Here is a 21,750-nt window from a genome sequence, read left to right as displayed (position 1 = left end):
ATATCACTTCTTACCTCATTATGCATTTATGCAGAGCTCACAAGGAACACAGCATAGTTTTATATTTCATTTTAAGTATCTATTCAAACATCTGTTTTGTATCTGATCAATTTTTTAGAAGGGATTAAATAAACATAAGGACATGCTGATCATAGAGAACCAAATGGGCTGCAGTTCAGGCCCGCTGACCGACGCTCCCATCTTTTAGTTTTTTTTTTTTTTTTTAGACAACAGCAAACCGAGAACGTAGAACATAAAAATTGGGAACCTACCCCCACCCTTTCCACGTGCAGAAACAACTGGCTGGGACTTCCAGCAGGCAGCCACTTACAATGAAGGAGCTTTATTGGTCCAAGTGTGTTTTTTCTGCAGGAGCAATATCAAATAAAACCAAAACTGGCTGTAACACCAGTGGCTACCAGCTCAAATGACAGTAATTTGAGTCTGCTCACCATGGCGGCAGGGTGCAGAACACCATAAATGAAAATTCAGGTTTGTCCCAGAGAAAGCAAGGCGATGGGGTGAAGCAAGTAGGTGGGCTAAAGAGATGTAGCATTAATGAGAGCAGATTCTGGCAGCTTTAACTTACGCCAGCCTTTTCTGAGGGGACAGTAGGAGAAACTTGCTTGTTGCCACCTCCATCCCTTGTTGGTTTCACCCACCCATTCTTGTGGCTCCTGCAGCTACCAGCTTCTGGTTTTCCGACGTCAGAATTTGCACACATGGTAAATTTGTGCGTGTGTGTGAGAGAGAAAGAAAGATCTTTCACATAAGCTACTAGGAAAACCTTAGCACACAAAGCATATCATAGGGCTGAATCAAGCCCAGGAGCTAACCAGGCCCCCAAGGACTGAAATGATGAAAAAAAAAGTCTACTAGTACAAACAACCAAACATACCTCAGATTGACCTAACTTGCAGATGGTTATAATACTACTAGCACGCCCCTATTATTATCTCAGAAACTTTTCTTTGTTTTACATTTTAACTCTTTGGAAACTGCAAACATATCAGCAAACCCATCTGGCCAAAAGTCTGGAAAATAACTAGTATTTTAGGGCAAATGACAGGTGAGCATTTTTTAATCAGCTTCAAGTCACAATGCACTTTCCTAGCTTTAATCAACATTAAGAATGATAGAGGAAATGCTAAACAAGCCCCAGCAAATATGAAGCTTAAAGACAGAATTCTTCACAAGGCTAGAAATCAGTTTATGTGGCATTACTGCTCAACAGAATATGTTAAAAATCGATATAGAAAATAGGATATCATCTGCAAAAAAGTTTCCTATGGTAGTTTCAAAGAGAAAATGTTGCACTTCATATTCCCTTTGAACTGAGAATACTAACACCCTCACATAAAATGAGAAAGCAGAAGAAATAATGCATGCTGCAGTTCTGCAATACCATGCCCAGCTGTCCCAATAAGAAAGAGGATTTGTAATTAAGCAACAGATTATGACAAATGTTATCCAAAATAAGCTGTTGTACCAGTAATAGCATTATGTGTTTCTATAGTGTTTTCCACTTGAAAGCATTTTGCAAACGTATTTATAACACCACTAAAATGTATCCACCACCTGAGTTTAAGGTAATACTATATAGCCAGCATATAGTCCATTAAGATATACTGCAGGAAGAGGAAATTCTACCTAAGTATAATGCTGCAAACTTAGGCAATAAGATAATGATGGCACAGAAAAAGACAGGACCTGCTTTTTAGATTTTAATTCAAATACAATCCCCTACGATTCCCAATCCAATGAATTACCCAGAATTCACACATGTGAAAAAAGGATATTTATATATGACTTTCAAACCACTGAATGAGCCACTTGGGATTATCATACATATGAACTGCAAACACAAGAAGGGTACCAATGACCCAACACAGAATATGGTTGGGGTCTTCTACTGCTACAACACAAAGATAAAGTAATATTTTTCTACATACAACTGGATGAGAAGATCAAGAGAATTATTAACTGTTTTATGAGAGAAATAACAAAGTTATGTCTTTAATGTATATAGTACAAGATAAATGGACTGCTAGTCAACAGAACAAATGCTACAATTTTTGCTACCATCTTCTGTACTGCTTGCTTTATGGTACTAGTTTTGTTTGACTTCACATATGGCACATCACAAGGGCCCTCAAACACATCCTGCAAGGCCCATGCAAGCTACCACCTCACCAGTAAGCAGTGTAGCCATTTTTCAGCACTGTAGGCATGCTAATTAGCCCTGCTCAGGGACAGCACTAATTAGCCCACCTAACACACCCAACGAATGCAGCTACTCCTTATGTTTATTTCTACTTCAAGAGGTAGCCCGTGCAGAACAACACAGTGTATTTGAGGGTGAAACTAACTGGTGTGCAGTCCTTGAGGAGCAGAAATAGGCACAGAAGCACCCCGATTCATTTGCTTAGAACACTGCAAAAATATAGTCAAAGAGTTAATGACAGTTTCAAGGTGTTTCAATCTGCTAGAGGCCAACTGGCTTGGGAAGCTAAAGCGAAGCAAGTGCAAGAGCAAGGTATCCAACAGAAAGCAAAACCCAGATTTAAATATCATTTCAACAAGGCATGGAGTGCAAAGACCACTAGAGAAAACAGTCTTAAATTAGCTCAGGTTCTTTGAATATAAATCACTTGACCGAGAGGATCTTCCACAAATTTTATGCATCTCATAACTAAAGTCATGAGCTTTGCCTTTATTTCAATGATAGTTGTACTACAGTTGAAGTATGTCTGTGCCTGACAGATGGATGAGGATAGAAATATGAATGTACTGATGTGAAAAATATCAGATTAAAGATCTGCCAGTGAGAGATTAAGTCAATTCACAATTTCTCCACAAATCTGAATAATTATAAGGATAAGGATAAGGATGTAAATATTTGAAATCATCAAAAGGAGTATTAGTAACCTATCCTGTTTAGAAAATTAACAGAACAACTAGACCCATAACTGGAACAACTGAGTCACAGATTTAAAGTTACTACTAGCACTAGCATAGGCATCAGTCAGAAGCATCAAATCATTAACCACTTGAATGCCAATAGGTGTCCACCAGAGCTGTCTAACTTCTGAGTGGCTGGGGGCTCCACTCAGCTACATGCCATGTGGGCTGCACACTATGCTGTGTGGGTACCCCCACTGTGCTACTCAGTAGGCAGCCCCCCTTCACAGCACCACACCAATGTCCCATGCTGCATCACACTGGCCCACCCCCCACACACACTGCATCTCAGATGCCCCCTAATATGCTATGATGGGAGACTGGGGAGGACCTGGTATACCAACTATGATCCCAAAACAAAACACCCCCCCACCCCTGGAGTGGAGGCAGACAGTGGAAGTTAGAGGAAGGAGAGGGAGCCAGAAAATTCCAGTGGCAGCAAAAGAACAGGAGCCCAGGGACCACGGTTTAACCCCTCAGGAGTCGCATACAATCTGTGGGCTGCCAACTGGACAGCCCTGGTGTACACAATGCATCCTTGAAAGCCCTTGTGGAAGCATTGTTAAACTAGCACCAAGGAAAAATTTAGACATCATACAATGATTAAGGAAACTGACCCAGTTATAATACAGAAGAGTTGGTGCACTGGTGTAGCTGTGATAGCTCAGGAAATGTACATGAGGCAAGAGAGTTTTTGTGATATCTTTTATAGTACCAACTGTACAGTTAAAAACATTGGACACGCTTTTGGGCATAAAGTACCCCTCTTCAGTGACCAACAGTAAATGACTTGAAAAAAGGATGTTTTAGGTCTGAAAGCATCTCACAACTATATAGTTGGTCCAATAAAGGAGAGCAAACAAAAAATACCTTATATTCCCATCTTGATGATCTTTCTAGCTCTTCTCTTTTCTTCACCAACCTTTAGAGATTAGAAATTATCTACTCAGTGTCTTGCTTGCTCATTCATTATAGAATACATTCTGGTCACCCGTCCTACTTTTGCTCCTAGTTTAATGTCCTCTTGACAGTACCTGCTAGTCTAAAGCACAAGGCTTGTTGGCTCTTGATGTTGAGAAAGGCTTCTGATTATTATCTTGTTTATTTATAATTTACCTTATAAATTCATATTTAAATTGGTTTTACTCACCTGATTGTGCACACAGATCATTTTCAAGTTTTTATTAAAAAACTTAAAAAAAAAAGAAAATCTTTCCTCAATGTAAGTGGGGAGAGATGCTACAACTGGCCTTGGGAAAATAAAGCAAGAAATTCTCCTTATTTTTGTGGTACTGCCACAATCAATACAAATTGCATGTTTCCACTGGTAACTTCCCAATGATTACAACCCTACTCCCCACCCCAAAAAAGATACAAAAGAATTCTCAGTTTTAAAGTGTAAATTATTCTGAAAATGATTATATACACCTTCAGACAAATCCCTAGCAATTAAATGTAGCCAAAGTAGTCAAATACACCCATAATTTTGAAATGTTGTTAATATAGGTTTAAATATCATTGTGCTGTTATATAAAAGCAATGCCATTAAACTATGTCAAGTGAAAATTATTATCTTAACAATGGAGAAACTGTCAATGGATCTGAATTAGAAATTAAGGATAGAAATTAATTTTTCAATTTTTTAGAAGTGAACATTGAATTTTCTAAAAGGTAATCTTTACATTTTTCAATGGCTCCTCTTTCTAATAAGAAAAATAGCTATCAATAACTATGTTCACCCAGCAACAATAATCTCATCATTTGTGTTATATCAGGGCAGATTAAATAAACATATTAAAGTGTTCTCCATAAGACATTTCTTAACTACATGTAAAAAAAGTAAATGTTTCCTCCTAGCAAAATTGGAAGTCAAATATAAAAACACTCCAGTATATTTTGCCATTACAACATGACTGGAAACTAAAAATATTACTCATACCAGGTCCCAACTATCATTTATTCAATAAGTGAAATCCATATAATCATAAACCATCATCCCACCTTTGTCTATTTTTTTTAAACAAATGCTTCAGTCTATGTGCTGTTTCATGCCAGAATCATTTTTGAAAGAGCTGGGTACTTGGTCCTGTCACCAATATTTGCTGGTTTCTAGGCACAGTCATTTATTCAATTGCACATTGCATCCAACTGGGCTTTTGCAAACTTTGTTGTTTTTCTATTCTCTGTTCCCATACACAGAAGGTGATTTTCAGCAGATAAGATGCATGTGGAAATTGGTCTTATAAACCAAATTCTAACTTAACAATAAGTTACTTGTGCAATAAAAAGTGTTCTAGTTACCTTCAATGTTCAGTTACTAAAACAGCTTATTTAAATTTTAATAACAAGAAGAATTATATCCAACCTGCTACACAAAGTAGGCCTGATTATTAAACTGTTACCAATTTTTTCTTTCCACACTTTGTCAGAACTGTAATGTCAATGACCTAATATTAGGTAAATGTCCTTAACTAAAGAAACCTACCCTTGCTCCAGTGCCATGCATGATATCTTCTGGTGTGTTATAAATTTCAGTTTCCATTTGTACCGTCTGCTTTTTTTCATGAGAGACCTTCACCCGCAGAATTCGAAAATAAGATCCACCAAGATCCAACGCAATGAAATCTCCTTTCTCTGTTTGGAAGGCAAGATACAAAATAATCAAAATTATCAAGCGACTCCGATTCAATCTTTGTTAAAAGTAATGTATAAAGAAAGAAAGAAAAACTGTTTTTTTGCTTATAGCAACTGAAGTCTATCTACTGTATGCCTATTCATAACATGCTGTGCTAACTGCCTATACCTCAACATAAAATTAATGAAACAATGACCGGTGATGTAAAGCATAATGCAACTTATTCAGAAAAAGAGTACAGTATTACCAGTCACCAATTAGGATCCAGATCCTATGATTTAGGGTTCAGACACAAAACATGTTTATACCAACAATCAGCCTTTACACCAACATTAAAAAAGCAAACATAGGACATACTGCTTTACACTGGGATAACCTAACTGAACCTGGTGAAGAATTACCCGGGGGGGGGTGGAAAGCAGGTGTGGGGTTAGTCCAATATAACACAGTAGATAACTACATGTCTGTCTGCTCTGAACCCAGCTATAATTTACATCAAGATACAAAACTGGTATACATTATACCAGCATAAGTGTGTTACTTGTCCAGGCCCCGACTTGGGCCACAAGCCTTAATAAGAAAGTTGCAAAAATTCCAAGTTTGTGTAACATAAGGTAATGGGATGTGGAAGATCAAGAATACTTTTTGTGGCAAAGGCAGAGACAAAGAATTAAGCCTTTTAATAGTAACCTAAAGCATTTTGTGGGGAATACCTCAGGTAGGTGGATCTGAGCACCATTTAGTCTTGAATCACTCTGATCTACATGGGAACACAGTTAACCGGACAAGAATTTAATTCCTGGGAGCTGAATTTAATGGAAATGATGTAATAGATGCAAGAGAAATAGAATAAAAGCATGCTAAAATTGTCTTTACAAATCTATTACTGTCTCCTATAACATTAGAATCCAAAATTTGTGATTTCCTTCTGAAATCTGACAAAGATGTACCATTTAAAATTATGCCCTCCTAGAATGGGAAATAAAGTCAGGTTTCAAAACAATTAAGCAAGTTAATTTGTCCACCTACTTCTACATCTACAGCAGCTTGAAAAGCCTTCAAGATATAATTCAGTAATGCTATAGAGATTGGCATATAACTTAAAAGCCACACTTTCACTGCTGGTCTTTCTGCTGAGTAAATATCATTGACTGATCCAGGTGATGATACTTGCACAGTCTTATCAGAGTGGAACAAGCAAAGAAAACAATCATTAATGGTGTGAGATTGAGAGAATAATTAGGGAAACAAATTTATACCATCTTTATCCTGAGGGCAGCTTAAACAGAGAATTAAGACAACACTGCACTTTCTGGCCTTCTTCCCAGGTCCAGTTTTTCACAAAATTCATATTTTCTGAACTATCTAGTAGGTTGGGTAAAGTCCTGGCCCTGCTGAAGTCAATGGAAATTTTGTCATCAACTTCAGTAGGGCTAGCAGGAGTAACAGACAAAATCTCTGGTCACATACCATACCATTTCATTCCTGGCAACTAGTCACAGACCCAAGTCTACCACTTACACACTCATTACAGCTACATCCCATACAATTCAATTAAAAAACACCTCTCTGTATTTATTTCACCTTCCTTTTGAAATCTCAAACACAGGTTCTAGGGTCAAGAATGGCTGGAGAGAAGCATTCCACAGCCAAGGATGTCAAATGAAAAATATGCGCTTAGGAGTGCTCCCTTAGGCCTCAGAGCTAGTAACAGGTCAGAAAGCTGGGAAACTAGATCTAGATGCAGTTAGCTAAGAAGCACCTGACACCCAGTGACTGAATCCTCTCACAACAGACCAACAAGTTTTGGGCCCCACATTATAGAAAGGATGTGGACAAATTGGAGAGAGTCCAGCAAAGGGCAACGAAAGTGGTTTGGGGGCTGGGGCACATGACTTTACAACGAGAGGCTGTGGGAACGGGGCTTTTTTAGTCTAGAGAAGAGAAGACTATGGGGCAATTTAATAGTAGCAGCCTTTAACTACCTGAAGGGGGGAGTTCCAAAGAGGAATGAATGGAGCTAGACTGTTCTCAGTGGTGGCAGATGACAGAACAAAGAGCAATAGTCTCATGTTGCAGCAAGGGAGATTTAGGTTGGATATCAGGAAAAACTCTCCTGAGGAGGGTGGTGAATAATGAAACAGGTCACCTAGAGAGGTGGTGGAACCTCTATCCTACAAGGCTTTTAAAGCCCAGCTTGACAAAGCCCTGACTAGAATGATCTAGTTGGGGATGGTCCTGCTCTGAGCCAGAGGTTGGACTAGATGACCTCCTGAGGTCCCTGCCAACCCCATTTTCTATGATTCTATAAACAGCAACTGTACAGGTGGAAGTTCTGGTCTAATCTGTGATTTCTATCACCAACCAGAACTCTCCCATGTTGCAACAACCTGTAGCTAGCAATTCACCATATATAAGAAACAAATAGCAACAATTTACCATATTTACTTAACTGCAAGACAAGGTTTTTTTCTCCATTTAACCTGAGGAGGAAGACCCTCATCTTAGAATTGAGTACAAGGGCAGCTGGGGGGGGCGGGGGAAGAGGGAAGGGGACGGCAGACAGTGGCTTTGTCTCAGGCTCCAGCCCCTACCCAGGATCAGGGCCACAGCTGCTGCCTGGCCCCCCAACCCCTCAACCTGCACATCTGCCCCAACCCACCATAGCCTCTGCTCCTCCACCTACCGATTTCTCTTCCCCCTTACCATGCCAGCAGGCTCCATGCAGGCTGCAGCCTGGGGCACTGAGCATGGTCCCAGCCTGGCCCTAAAGCAGCAGCTTCTAGGCTGGAGCTGTGCCCAGTGTAGCAGGGCACTTAGGGATGCCTGCCACTTTTAAGAAGTCAAGCAGTGTGTAAAGCAGGTACAGGTGTGGGCCAGGCATGATTGGGAGTCAGCTGACCCAGGGAGCCAGCAGATGAGGCTAAGCCTGACTCAGGAGGGAGTCATCCGACTCCAGAGGAGGGCAGGGCTTAGAGCAAGTATAAGCCCCAGCCCTGAGAAGAGCCAGGCAGTAAGGTCTGGGCCCTGTTGAGAGAGCACTGCCTTAGCAGGAGGGCTGCAGCTTCAAGCGATCAGAAGGGAGCACAACATCTGGAGCAGTCTGGAGGTTTGGGTAGGAACTAAAGTGATGGAGGAGGTTTCTCATGGTCCAGTGTGGGGTCCGGAGCCCCAAGAAGGGGGCTGTGAGTCTGTGGGCCCTTTGAGAGGCCAGGGGAGTCCTGAGAGGGGCTGAGTACAGGGCTAGCCCATCCTATCCTGCAAAACCTGCAGTTGCAAGGCCCCCCTGTATCCAGCCACTCACCACCCCACCCCCCCGCCACTGCTTGTTTCACATCCAGCTGCTCACCATCCCCGCCAACACTTCTGCCACCAGTTTCTTTAGCTGCTCACCACCACCACCCTCTCGCCACTGCCTTTTTCGCATCAGGGGGCTCAAAAAAATTGTGGGCTGGCCCTGGCGGAGTCTCTGGGGGCCTACTAGGAGGCCGAAGGAGCCCAGAGAGGCTGAGAATACAGGGGCGTACTGAGAGGCCAGGTGAACCCCAGAGAGGGGTTGTGTTTGTACAACTTACAGGAGTCTCCAGGTGAGCCTAGACAGGGAGAGATCCATGGAGGGGGCCCAAGAGGGTGGCCCCATACGTAAGAGGACTCCCAGAAGGAAGACTGACCCGCAGAGTCTAGATTGGTCTGTGCAGGGCCAGGGCCCAGAGGGCCAAAAAGCTGAAACAGACCAGAGCAGAGACGGCCAGAGCCAGGAGAGCCTGGAGTTCAACTGGCCCAAGGCGGGGCCAGGTTCTAAGAGAGTGTAAGGCCTAGGTGGGACCACATCTGAGAACATGAATGTAATTTAAAATCCAAACAGCATCAAAATTCAGCATACAGGGTTGGGTTTTTTGGTCATGTTTCATATAGCAAACAGCTATCTACTTACCTTTCATCATTATCACAGACCAGAAAAAATGCTCATCCCAAGCACCTCATTAAATTAAATACCTGACTAAGTCATGTCATAATAGAATATAAGTGTCTAATGTAGGCCATTACCTCCTAATAAATAATGGAAAATAAACACTAGAACAGATGGTCCTTTTTCAAGCCTAAATGCACCATAGAATATTGTTCAAACATCACACTCAAGAAATGTAATCTTGACCATATGTTAACAAATTAACGTATTTGATTTCTGACATACTTATGTTTCCTTCCAACTGAAAGTTGAAAAAGAAATATATGCTTTTTGATAATTAAAAAAACTAAACTAAACTAAAGTTGTCAGTGAATAAATTAATATTTCAAATACAGAATAACTGAAGAGTTAAACAAGTCTAGGCAACACTATTTAATTTAAGCATGTTTAACACAAAGATGGAATTAAGCATACTAGCAGTTAATTTAGAAAGTTCATTTTGAAAAGTATCCCACATTAGCTTGAGATGTTCCAGTTGTGATAGCCAAAATCATTATTTTCTCAAATTAACAAGATCAAAATGAACAAAAAAGAAAATGCATCTCTCTAGTCTCTGAAAAATTTTATTCAAAGGTTCATTGTTCATACAATATAGGCACACAGATTAGTGACTAAACAATATTTCTTTACAATGGTCAAGCTTTCAATTTTCCTCCAAGGTCTGAGACTTGTAACTAATTTGTACACTGAAACTGTCACTAATTATTTTCACAGTTGTTACAAAACAAAGGTTGTTCTGACTAGACTCTATTCTGATTTTAAGTGCGTGTCTTTTAATCTCTCTGTATGTTGGGTTTAGAAATCCATTAACTGCTTAGTATTTTCTTATTTTCAATTTCAACTTCTGCCAAGTCTCTTATAGCATTCAAATAAGTATATTTTCAGATTTTAGTAAAAATACTGAAAAGTTATGATTAAAGAGCTATTTTGTTCACGTGTGTCAAAGAATTCTATACAGAACAGCCAGGACTAAATCATGATACAGCATCCTGTCCCTTTTGTTTTTAATGACAAGGCACGTGACTCATTAATTTACCATTTTCCTCCTGCTGGGAAATACAGAAAAATACATCACAAAAAGATCTGCAACTTAAGGCATGTAGATCATAGGAAAGCAGGGCTGTAAGGGACCTCACAAGCTCATCTAGCCCAGCCCCCTGCTCAAAGCAGGATCACCCCTGACTAAACCATTCCAGCCAAGTGTCTACCTAAACTACTTTTGATAATTTCCAGGGAAGGAGATTCCACAGCTTCTCTGGGTACCCTATTTCTAATACTTAACTACACTCATAGTCAAAAAGTTCTTATTTTCCAACCTAAATGTCCTCTGCTGTAGCATTGCTTCTGGTCCCGCCCCCTACAACCACAGAAGAAAGTCCATCTCCATTTTCTTTATGATCACCCTTCAGGTTCTGCAGAGGACCTGGGGAAGATCATAAATGGAAGACCAGGTGCTCTGAGTGAACCAGTAGGAGCTGCAAGCCCCTGATGGAATTGGCTGTAAAACAGGGATGGGCAAAATACAGCCCGCAGGCCACATCCGACCCACCAGGCACTTTCATCCGGCCCACAGCATCCCCCAACAAATTGTGCCCTGCCCAGACCTTCTACCCATGAGGGTAGGAGCAAGGCACCTACACATGCCCCCAAAATATCCTATCCTCATTCCCACCTTTGTGGGCAGAAGGACTGGCCCGGTAGCATGGATGAGGCTGTTGCTGCAGGCTTCCTGGGCTCCCTCCAGGCAGCAGGTAGGGAAAGGGGGAGCTTCCCTCTTGTGCCCCGCAAGTGTGGGGAGACCCAGGGAAACAAACGGCCCAGTGGGGACTGAGCTCCATGCAGCAACGTGCAGCACTGGCTAGAGCCAGGCACCATAGCCCTTGCCTGCTGCTGCACTATGGGGGCCAGTGTGAGGGGTCCCCACACCCCAAAATCCACACACACAGATATATACCCCACTCACCCAGTGTTGCCTGCAGGAGAGGACAGCGTGTTCCAGAGCCACGCACCCACACCCCACTTATGCCACACAACCCCCCAACATATCATACGCCCCCACACACACAAAACCCCCTCACAAGCTCCCCCCTACACACCCTACAATGCACACCAACCATACACACACCCACTATACATATCCCACCACACACACTCAACCACCCCACCATACACACCCCGCCGTAAACACACCCCCAACCCTCCCACACTCCATCATACAAACACAAACACCCCACCATAAATACCCCCACACCCCACCATACACACATATCCCCCCACACACAATATAAAAGACTAAGAATTTATTTTTAGTTATTATGTAATCACCTCTATATACTGTACACAAATACAAATCATGACAAAAATATTTTTTGTAATAAAATTAAAATGACTTTTAGTGTATGATTTGTTTTTTTCTGTTTCCAAGATGGCAACTCCCCCTCCCAAAAGGAGTATTTCTGGGGGCAAGGGGAGGGACATCTGATGGCAAATGGCAAAGTCAGGAGTTAGGGGGTGGGACTTCTGGTCCCAAAGCGGTAGGACTACCCATGGGGCTCTCCACAGCTCACCAAACCTCATTAAGCAGCCCTCCGCCCAAAATAATTGCCCGTTCCTGCTGTAAAACCTTCCCACTTCCTATAAAGTCAGTCCCAGCAACAGTATTGTTAGATACTGATGTCTTGGTGTCTCCTGCTTGTTCCCGTCTTTGATCTCCTGCCCTGACCAGGACCTTGTCTTGACATTTTACTTGACAACACAGCAACCAGATGAATACCCGGCTTTGATCTTAGTGTGGCAAAGCGGGGCTCCCCACCTAGCCATGGTCCTAGGTTCCCCACTTGGTTTTGGGCACGCCCCCACCTGACTCACCTGCCATGCCTTGTTCTTAATCAGTTAAGATGTTAATTAAGACAGGAGGCTGCCCATTCATGCCTTGATGCCAGGGGCACTATCTGCAGCTCTGTACCTCCCCTACACCGCAGCCCATGCCTCGCAGATGGAATCTAGTTGTTAATCTCACCAGCCCCACACTGGGCCCCAGAATCCTCCAGTTTGGACCCCTCTAAGATCCCTCCATTCTGGTGGCGTACCCCACCTTCATTCGGGCTGCTTAGCTCCCTGAAACTATTTTCCCTCTCAGGCATGGTCCCCCTGGGACCTTTGGCCACACAGGCCCTGGCCTTACACCTCCAAAGCTAGTCAGAACTCCAGGCCCTCAGATCTGGGCATCCCTTACAGTGGGCCCCCCGCCCTTTTGACCATTCTGGTCTGGCCCCGGCATTGACCAGTCAAGGGTATTCTACCTCAGGTCTCTGCCACTAGCCCCCTCACTTTCTTGGGTTCACCTTCTGGCCCCTACTAAGGGTTACCCACCTGGTTGTGGGAACTGAGGTAACTCACCACCATGACTGGTGTTCCAGGGTCTCATGGGGACTCTCAATCCTCCCCCAGGAGCAGCATGTCATTGAGCTCACTATAGATCTTGCTTTTGACCCACACTCAGCCTCCCAGCGATGGAGGACTTACCAGGGTCAGGACTCACCCCTCTGCCTCAGGCTGAGCCCCCTTTACTCAGCCTCTGGCCCAAATTACAGCCTCAGGCATCTAAAAACATACCTTAGCTTACTCCCCTTCACTCAGGGTTCCACATCGACCCCTTACTTGGGGCTCCACACCGCGCCCTCACTTGGGCGGGAAGCTCCATGGCCCCAAGTGGCCATAGCCATGCCTGGCCCCAACGATCCTTTCCTCAGGGTCTTGCACCCCACAAGGCAGAGGTGGCTGCAGCCATGCCTGGCTCCCACTCTCCCTTCTCGGGGTCTTGCACCCCACAGGGCTCAGGTGGCCGTAACCGTGCCTGACCCCCACTAACTCCAATGTTACCAGACCCACCCAAAGGTGAGGGCTAGGGTTACGAAACCCCTACCGGCCTTTCACCAAGATGATTACTGGCTTGGCATTTCCTGGGGGCTCCCGCGCCACTGAGAGCCCCACCAGGCCACCCACTCCAGGCGCGGTGCAGTTTTAGGTCATGCCCAGAACCAGGAGCCTCCTAGCCATCCCCTACGGCTCCTCCCTTGCCTCCAGGATGATACCAGCAGCCTTACAGCCAGGCATTGTTACTGCTTCCCTGCCAGCAGGCAACTGATCTGTTTATATAGGCAGCCAGGGATCTAAAATGGCTGCCACAATCAAGCACCTGCTGGCTGCTTGGCTCAGGTCTTAAAGTGGCAGGCACCAACAGTGCCCTGCCACATGCCTCCCCCCTTAAAATGGTACCTGGGGAAGGTTTCTCCTGCTGCTCCTCCAAAGCAGAGCCTGTCAGAGCCCACAAGTGGTGAGCACCCCCAAAGGTGCTCTGCCACACACCTCCCCCCTTAGAATGAGATCTGGGGGGCTTCACTTGGCTGCCGCCCTTGCTGGGCTCTGCCCCAGCCTACTGCAGCCCCTGCCACATGGCGAGCACCCCAAAGGTGCTCCGCCACACTTAGGTACTGGTAAATCCCTGACTCTGGTCCTAGTACATTGGGCCCTGCTTGTTCCAGTTCCCTGCATCCCGATACCTGAATTCCTAGCTTCATCCTTGTTCCTGGCTCCTGCCTGTTGACCCCTCTGCTCCACAATGCTTTGCCAGCTCCCTGACCTGGCTAAGTGATTGTCTGTGTCCTGGTTGCAGGCCTGATGTCTTATAAATCGAATAAAGTTTCCATGCCAAATTACAATTCTTAAGCATCTCACAGAAAACTAAAAATACTCTATGACAGGTCTAAGGAGGCAATTTGGAAAGGGACCACCCTAGATTGCCATTCATTAGAATGCATTTCAGCAAATGAATGACATGTTATTTGTGTCCAAAAAGTAAAATGCTGCGTTTGGTTTTGATGTTTTAAGAAACTTTTTTATGCAGTACATTATATAACTACATCTTAAATATACTATTCCTTACCTGAGCCATCAGGAATTGATCTTACAAATGTAGGAAGCATTTTTATTGTAGCTGTTGGATTGAAGTCTCTAGAAAGACCATTTTTCATTTCTCTCCTGAAGCGAGCCATAATATCCAACAGGGTTTCATCAGAGAGCCGCATAGCATAAAGATATTTATCAATCTGTGGAAGAGAAAAAAAATAAAACTTAAACAGGAATTTTCCATCCATTTGTGCAAATGGCTAACCACAGTGAGCCTGTACAGAAGTTACACTCATCACACATTAAGCACACAGAAAGTGTTCTAAAGCTGTAACCAAACAGACATTCACAGCACATAGAGTACTTTAAAAATAGTAGACCCCACTCTACATTAACCCTGGATGGATGTGGTATCAGACTAAAGCACTTTAGGTTAGAGTGCTTTATCAAATGCCTGTACAATATCCAATCCTGAATCAAGATAGGTTGCACTCTGCCAAGATCCCAGCGGCCCCTTACTGGGCAGCTTGCTAGCCTCAGCCAGTGCTCACCCGCCCAGCCCTGACCCAAGCTGTCACAAAGAGGAGACAAAAAAGGCTCCAATTCCTCTCTGCGCAGCCAGGCATGGGGTGGGGGAACAAAGCTCTCTGCCACATACATCCCTCCGCCCCAGCTTGTGAGCAGCTGGTGGGGGCTGGGCCAGGTCCATGCAGCAGAGAGCTGCAGTTTGGGGTCATGCCACTTTTCACCACACCAGAAACTGTGGCACTGAAGGGGAATTGGAGGAGATCCTTTGCCACATGGACCCAGACAGGCCCCCAAGACCCTTGCCTATGAGCTGTGGGGTGAGGGGGGAGGATCCACACAGCAGAGAGCCTCTACTTCCTCCGTTACAGCCAGGGGCTGCAGCTTAAGGCTGTGCCACATTTTGCCATGCCAGAAACTGTGTTGGGGTGGCAAAATGGAGCTGCTCTGCTACACAGATCCCCCTCTGAAAAGCTTGAGGGCTCAGGTCTTGGTGGTGATTGGGCCGGGTCCGTACAGCACAGAGGCTTCATTCCTCCAGCTGTAGCTCAGTACTGTGCTGCTTTTTGCCAAGCCAGGAACTGTGGGGGGTGGGATGGAAAACAGCCTTCTAAGGCAGAGGAGCTCCTTTCCCCCCTCCAACCTCACCCCCCACCTGCTGGCACTGACAGTAGCCATATGGCAGGGTGGGGGCAGGGCTGGGGAGAGGGGCCTGCTGGCCAACCGGGGTGGCCAGCTGCTCAGGTGGGGCTCAGCATTCTCCCGCAGCCTCCTAGGAGGTGAGTGGGAACACCCTCAGCCTGCTGGCCTTATCCACTACTTGCAGGCTCCAACCCCCCACCAAACAGTGCACATGTGTTCTGATCAGTCCTGACCTAATCTAGAGCAATTTGAGTAAAGTGCTATACTTAAGAGCGTTTCCACCTCAGGCTTTTTTGAACAGCTGTATTTGGCCAGTGTTTCCTTAACTAGACTTTGCCAATAGTCTAATTGCACATATACCAACATATGACTCTCCAGTTTGACTCTATAATGGTGATTGGTGCTAACTCAACGGAGGGGAGAGAAGCCAACTGAGATACTAAATCAGAATTTAAGGCCCATCTAGTCCTGCATTGCTTCTCAGTTTTAAAAGTGGATAAAACTCTCCCAGCTCAATAATGTATTGATCCAAGTATACAATACTATTTATTTTCTCTATTTTTCCCAAAAGTAGATGGTTAATAAAGCCCTTAAAGATTTTTTTGGCAATTCAGCAAATTAAATAAGTTATCAAGCTAAAAAAGTAAACAAACAAAATAACTATGGAATTGTTTCTCTGCTAATTAGTATCAAATAAACTAAGAGCTTGTCATTCTCCAGGGCTGTGTGAAATTTTGGCAGCCATTTCATTTCATAGGTGTTTCAGGACATTTTGGCGCCCAAAACACCAAATCCAAATCAAAACAGAAGGCTCCAAACCAGCTCTGAAATTAATAGGAAGACTCCAAAACATTTCTGAAATGAAATTTCTGAATTGCAGAGTTTTGGAGCCAGGTTTGCAGGAAAACAAAAACTAAAAAGAGGGAGGAGAAAGAGAGGAGGGAAGGACTGCTCTGATATTGACATCCAGCTCCTGGCTCAATTCCCCAGTTCCCAGTTCGATTCCCCAGCTCTCTGATCACTTCCCCCCCCAGCTCTTCCCAGGGGGTGCAATCCCCCAGATCTGCACGCAGGGTTTCAGCAGCAGCTGCTCAGGACAGCCCACACCAAGCACCAGAAAGACTGCGGTGCTGCTGCTGGCCCCACTCTATAGGTTTCTGAACATTCCCCCAGTTCCCAGTTTGATTGCCCAAGCTCCACAGTGTTTCCTCTGATCACTTCCCCCAGCTCTTCCCAGTGGGGTGTGGGCCCCTGGATCTGTATGCAGGCTAAAAGCATGCTGCCACAGCCAGCAAGTGATACTAGTTTTGCTTTGAACAGTTTGAGGTGAAGTTTCACAAAAACTCCTACACATATCTCCTTGAAACATGGCAGGCTTCATGCTCTCACAATGGACTACCATCCCTGCAATTCCCATCCGAATCAGGCACGAAATGACAACATTATAGGCATTTAAGTGATTCCACGTTATAGCCTATGGCCGAAACACCAAAACACCATTGAAACTCCAAAATAGGTTCGGCGGAATCGAAACAGGAGCGATCCAAAACACTGAAACTAATCACTGTCCCTCCAAAACCGAAACGAAACACAGCCGTTTCACACAGCTCTATTCTCTCGATAAAAAATTAGCAAATAGCATTTACTGCAGTGATTGCTTTGATAGAGACAGGGCACAAAACGGGGTACTAGGAAATGCAGCGTTTCAACATAAGAGACCCATTTCCATTTCTCTCACTACAGATCCCAGATTTTAGAAACCATACTGTATATATATAGAGCCAATACAACAAACTGCAGATTCAAAGGCTAAACTGATTTATAATACAGCTTGGGCTGCTTCATCTATCCTACACTCCTTGTCCAGGTCTCCAGAACTTATTCCATTATTCTAAAATGCTAAGCCACTAAAGAGACATCCCTTCCAAAACTACTGCAGCCCAAGATCCAGAATAGGCAGAACTCAGACAAGGGCCATAAGCAGCTTTTATCTATATAGGACAGTGGTCACCAACCAGTGGCTCTCAATCCATCAGTAGATCTCGGAGCCTCGTGGAGTTGATCCGAGGCTGGGGTGGGGGGATAAGTGCCCGCATGCATGTACACGCGCACCCCAGCCCAGCCCATGGGGGAGGGAAGGGGCGGAGGCTAAATCAAGGCCCCCACAGTGAGAGACAGTGCCACAGAGGCAGGAGCAGGAATAAGTTGAGTGGGGCCCTGGCTGGGTGGGACTTACCTACCAGGGAAAGTAAGGATGGGACTTACCTCCTTCCCTCCCCACAGACTTACCTGCTGGGCAGGGGGAGAGGAGTGTGACAGCAGTGCATGGTGGATCTTGGGTTGCTTTTACATGTCAAAGGTGATCTCCTACTTTAAAAGGTTAGAGACCACTGATGTAGGATATCACCATTTTAAAGGATGTGGTTCCCCTCTACAGCCCTGCCTAGCTAGAAATAAAGTAGTTAGCCATGTTAGTCTGACATCAGGCAGAAGGCAGGACAGGGTGACACCTTAGAGACTAATTGGTTCAGAGAGGCATTAGCTTTCATAGGCACTAACCTACTTCATCAAATGCTACACCTAGCTAGAAAGAGGGAATTTTATTGTTAGAAGTAGGGAGAGAGTTCAAACCAACTTCCCACTGAGTCCCAGAACTCCACTGTCACACAAGGTATCTTCAAGGTGCATAAGAGTCTGTGCTGGGCCCCAAGCAGGTGGAGCCAGAAGCGCTCGGTGAGCGTGGCACGTGGCAGCTGCAGCAGGACCTGTACAGCACTGTCCACAGGGCCCCCCAAAGCACAGGGCCCAGGGTGGTTGACCCGATTTGCCCCCCAGCTAGGGATGGCCCTGCATAAGAGCAGTGGTGATGCTTCATGGGTATCATTCAAACTTCAAGGTTCCTTCACCTCACTGCCTTTTTACCACAAATTCTAGTCAATTCCTGTGTTGCTTCAACATCCAACTTGCATTGTAAATTCTGACCTGAAAAATCCCAAGCCTGAAGCCACAGGCTTTTCACATGGATTCTTTTGCTTTCAGGACTTGAGCAGAGCTTATTACAGATGGATCCAGACATGAATATGCCTCCTAAGTGCCCTAATCTCGGTGAGCCAATGCCTTTCAAATACTAGGAGGTTCTTTTACCAACACCTCCTCCTTTCAGCCTGTATCTGATTAGGTAATACTCAGACTTCAATAAATCAATAACGTTGTTTGGCTATCAATGAAACAATAGCAAGCCATGTCTTATTATGTACACACTTGTATGTCCATGCACTATCACTAAACAGCAGTTTAAAGTCAGGAAGTGAGGAAGAATGATATCTCTAACTGATACTTAAAGGAAATTTAGCCACTAATTAGAAACTAGTTCCCAAAACAGAATTTGCCTAGGAAACCAGCACTGATACAATTACTCTTACAGAAGTATTTGTCTCACGCAGTAAAAATCTCAATTTTAGATCTTGACAAAAGGTGGCACATGTGAAAATCAGGACACTGTCTCACAATGATCAGGCATTTATTTATGTGCCAGTTGTTCTAAGGGTAAAACTATTGGTTCTGCAGAAACAACAGTTCCTACAGAACCTTTTTATTGGAGGTTTCCCATTCATACATTGATCAAGTCTAATCATATTTAGCTTGTCATATCTTGCATCCCACAACCTGAAGCTGTCAGACTATTTTAATCCCTCTGCCTCAACACTAGTTTACACCTGTTTACTGTATTGCCTTGTGTATGCTGTAAAGCATTTAATGCAAATCCTAGCAGAAGAAAATTTTTAAAACTACTAAAGAAAAATTTGGAAAAAATATTAGACAGTGTAATTATGAGAACCAGAACCATATGATGATCCTACAAAGGGTAGATTACATTAATTTATCTAGGGTGATATTTAAAACACCTTTTGGACTGAGTCCATTTCATCTTCAGATCACTAGATTTAATTCAGGTTAACTGCACATTGTTATACTCTTATGATTGGAATGGATTGATGCACAGTTCTGTCCTTAATGGAAAAAAGCTTCATCACAATAACTGCTGAACCCAGTGTCCCTGTGGGATGCAATTCCAGTAAAAGGTCAAGCACTGCATGGTCCTGGAAGCTGAACTATCCTCCTAGCCCTAGAGGCTTGCTCTCTCCACAACAACAGAAGCAAGCTGGTAGGAAAGCTTGCACTTCTGCTATCTATGCAGCAGTTTCATCAAAATAAACATGACTTTTCAGTCTCCAGGACTGTAAGGCCACAGTGTAAGAAGCCTGTGATTATTTCCTTTCAAAGGGAAGAAAAGACAACATATCAAGTCAGGCAAGGTTCTTTGGGTAGTTGTAATATCTTTTATTAGACCAAATAAATTGTTGGAAAAAGTTATTTGCCAGCTTTTGGACACAAACACCTTTCCTCAGGCACTAGGAGGCTCTGCTCCTGTTCTGAGGTAGAAACAAGCTGAGGTAAAGAGAGGTCTATGAAGATGCAAATGAGTGGCAGTTTGGAAGACAAAGGGTAAAGATAGGAGGGGAGTGGGAGAAGGGGAGGGAAAAAGTGTGAAGGAATGCAGGCCATCAGCTAAAAGGCAGGTTACCTGGTGTGTCAGATGTCATGCAGGTTTTAATATGTCAAATCCAATGTCTATGTCCATGATTTTTTGTATCCAGTAGATTTATGAAGGGAACTTACAAAACACCATTTGTGGATGAGCCTATGGACTTCATAAATCTATTGGATACAAAAAAATCATTCCACTCATTTGCATCTTCACAGACATCTCTTCACCCCAGCTTCCTCAGAACAGCAGCAGAGCTTCCCAGTGCCTGAGGAAGGGTGTTTGTGTCCAAAAGCTCGCAAACAACCTTTTCCAACTATTTATTTGGTCTAACAAAAGATATTACAACTACCTAAAGAACCTTGCCTGCCCATGTCCTTAAACCAACATGACTACAGCCAACAATCCTGCAAAGTATTAAGGTTGCACTGTCCTCAAACTTCACTACCATTCAGAGATTTGATTGCCCATAATATCCAGGCTTATTTAATCATGTGACTAGTTGAACTTTCTTAGATGCTTTATCATATCTTGTCATACAATTAAAATAAACTCTCTACATAGTCCACCTTCTGCCTCCCCCTTACAACAGCATATTTTGAATGATAAAAAAACTGTCTTGTCAGTACTATTTCAATGCAGCAAGGGTGTTATGAACCAAGCAACTCAAGACCAGACAAGTCTGAGTTCTCAGAATCAGATATAAAGTAACAAGCACACACCCAGGAAAAAGGGGTATTTTTCTCTCCTGGAAAACCAATATCAACATTTACTGTAATTAAACTAGGATGGGGGAAGGGTTTGCATATATGAAAACTCACATAAGGAAATCTTCGTCACTGAGATCTATGAAAAAACCCCTCAGCTTGAAACAAGTCACTCCAGTATATTTCTGTTTCTAACATAGACAGCTCTTCTCTGTAGAAGGAAAATGGCTAGTCATTCTGCCAAGTATAACCGTGAGGCAGGAGAGGGAGAAGGAGAATACTTCATTCTTGAATTTGTTCCCTTTAAGAAATGCCAATTAAGAACTGCAAGAAAAATTAAACACGTATCCTCCTTTTTCTTATGCAAGACAACCCTGAAAAGATTCTTTGGAAAATGTTTTCAAAATGTCCATAAATAGTGGAAAAGGCCAGTTCCTGGACAGAAGGTTTAAAAAGCTATGAAAGTACTACATCTTTACAACCAAGGGTCACTAGTTAGCCTTTACTAAGGAAATGTAGAAATGTGTACTGAACTTGGAGAGAGAACAGGTATTAGGGGAAGAGTTTTGAAGAAGCACCAGAAAGTCAGTCTCCAAGCATACAGCTGGAAAACCAGCTGAAATGGTATCATCTCTTTCTAGGCAGACAAGGTTATTTGGATGAATCTGATGTCTTTTAATAGACCAACTTAAATAGTTGGAAAAAAAATTTCTTAGCAAGTTTTTGGGTTTAAAAACCCTTTACCAGGTTGAGGAAGCCTCTGCAGTTGGTGTGTGTTCTTCCTGGATGGAACGAATAGTAAAAAAGCCAGAGGCTGGGCTGGTATACATGCAAGACAGTCCCTCAGTGAAAATGT

At 43.7% G+C, this 21,750-nt stretch overlaps 1 protein-coding gene across 2 annotated transcripts in view; it reads right to left on the bottom strand.

Annotated features, from left to right (window-relative positions):
• The window catches only part of HK1 (hexokinase 1), a 74,256-nt gene that overhangs the window by 40,619 nt on the left and 11,887 nt on the right, over positions 1-21,750 (bottom strand). For both annotated transcript variants that reach the window (XM_019538520.1, XM_019538521.1), the window contains exons 2-3: positions 14,512-14,674; positions 5,447-5,595 (exon numbers count right to left, since the gene is read on the bottom strand). In XM_019538520.1, the coding sequence (XP_019394065.1) occupies positions 5,447-5,595; positions 14,512-14,674 (312 nt within the window). The remainder of the gene's footprint in view (positions 1-5,446; positions 5,596-14,511; positions 14,675-21,750) is intronic.

Source organism: Crocodylus porosus, unplaced genomic scaffold, assembly GCF_001723895.1.
Source record: "Crocodylus porosus isolate Cpor-Errol unplaced genomic scaffold, CroPor_comp1, whole genome shotgun sequence".
Lineage (NCBI taxonomy): Eukaryota > Metazoa > Chordata > Crocodylia > Crocodylidae > Crocodylus > Crocodylus porosus.
The sequence above is the reverse complement of the archived record's forward strand: the minus strand, read 5'-3'. Positions and strand labels throughout refer to the sequence as shown.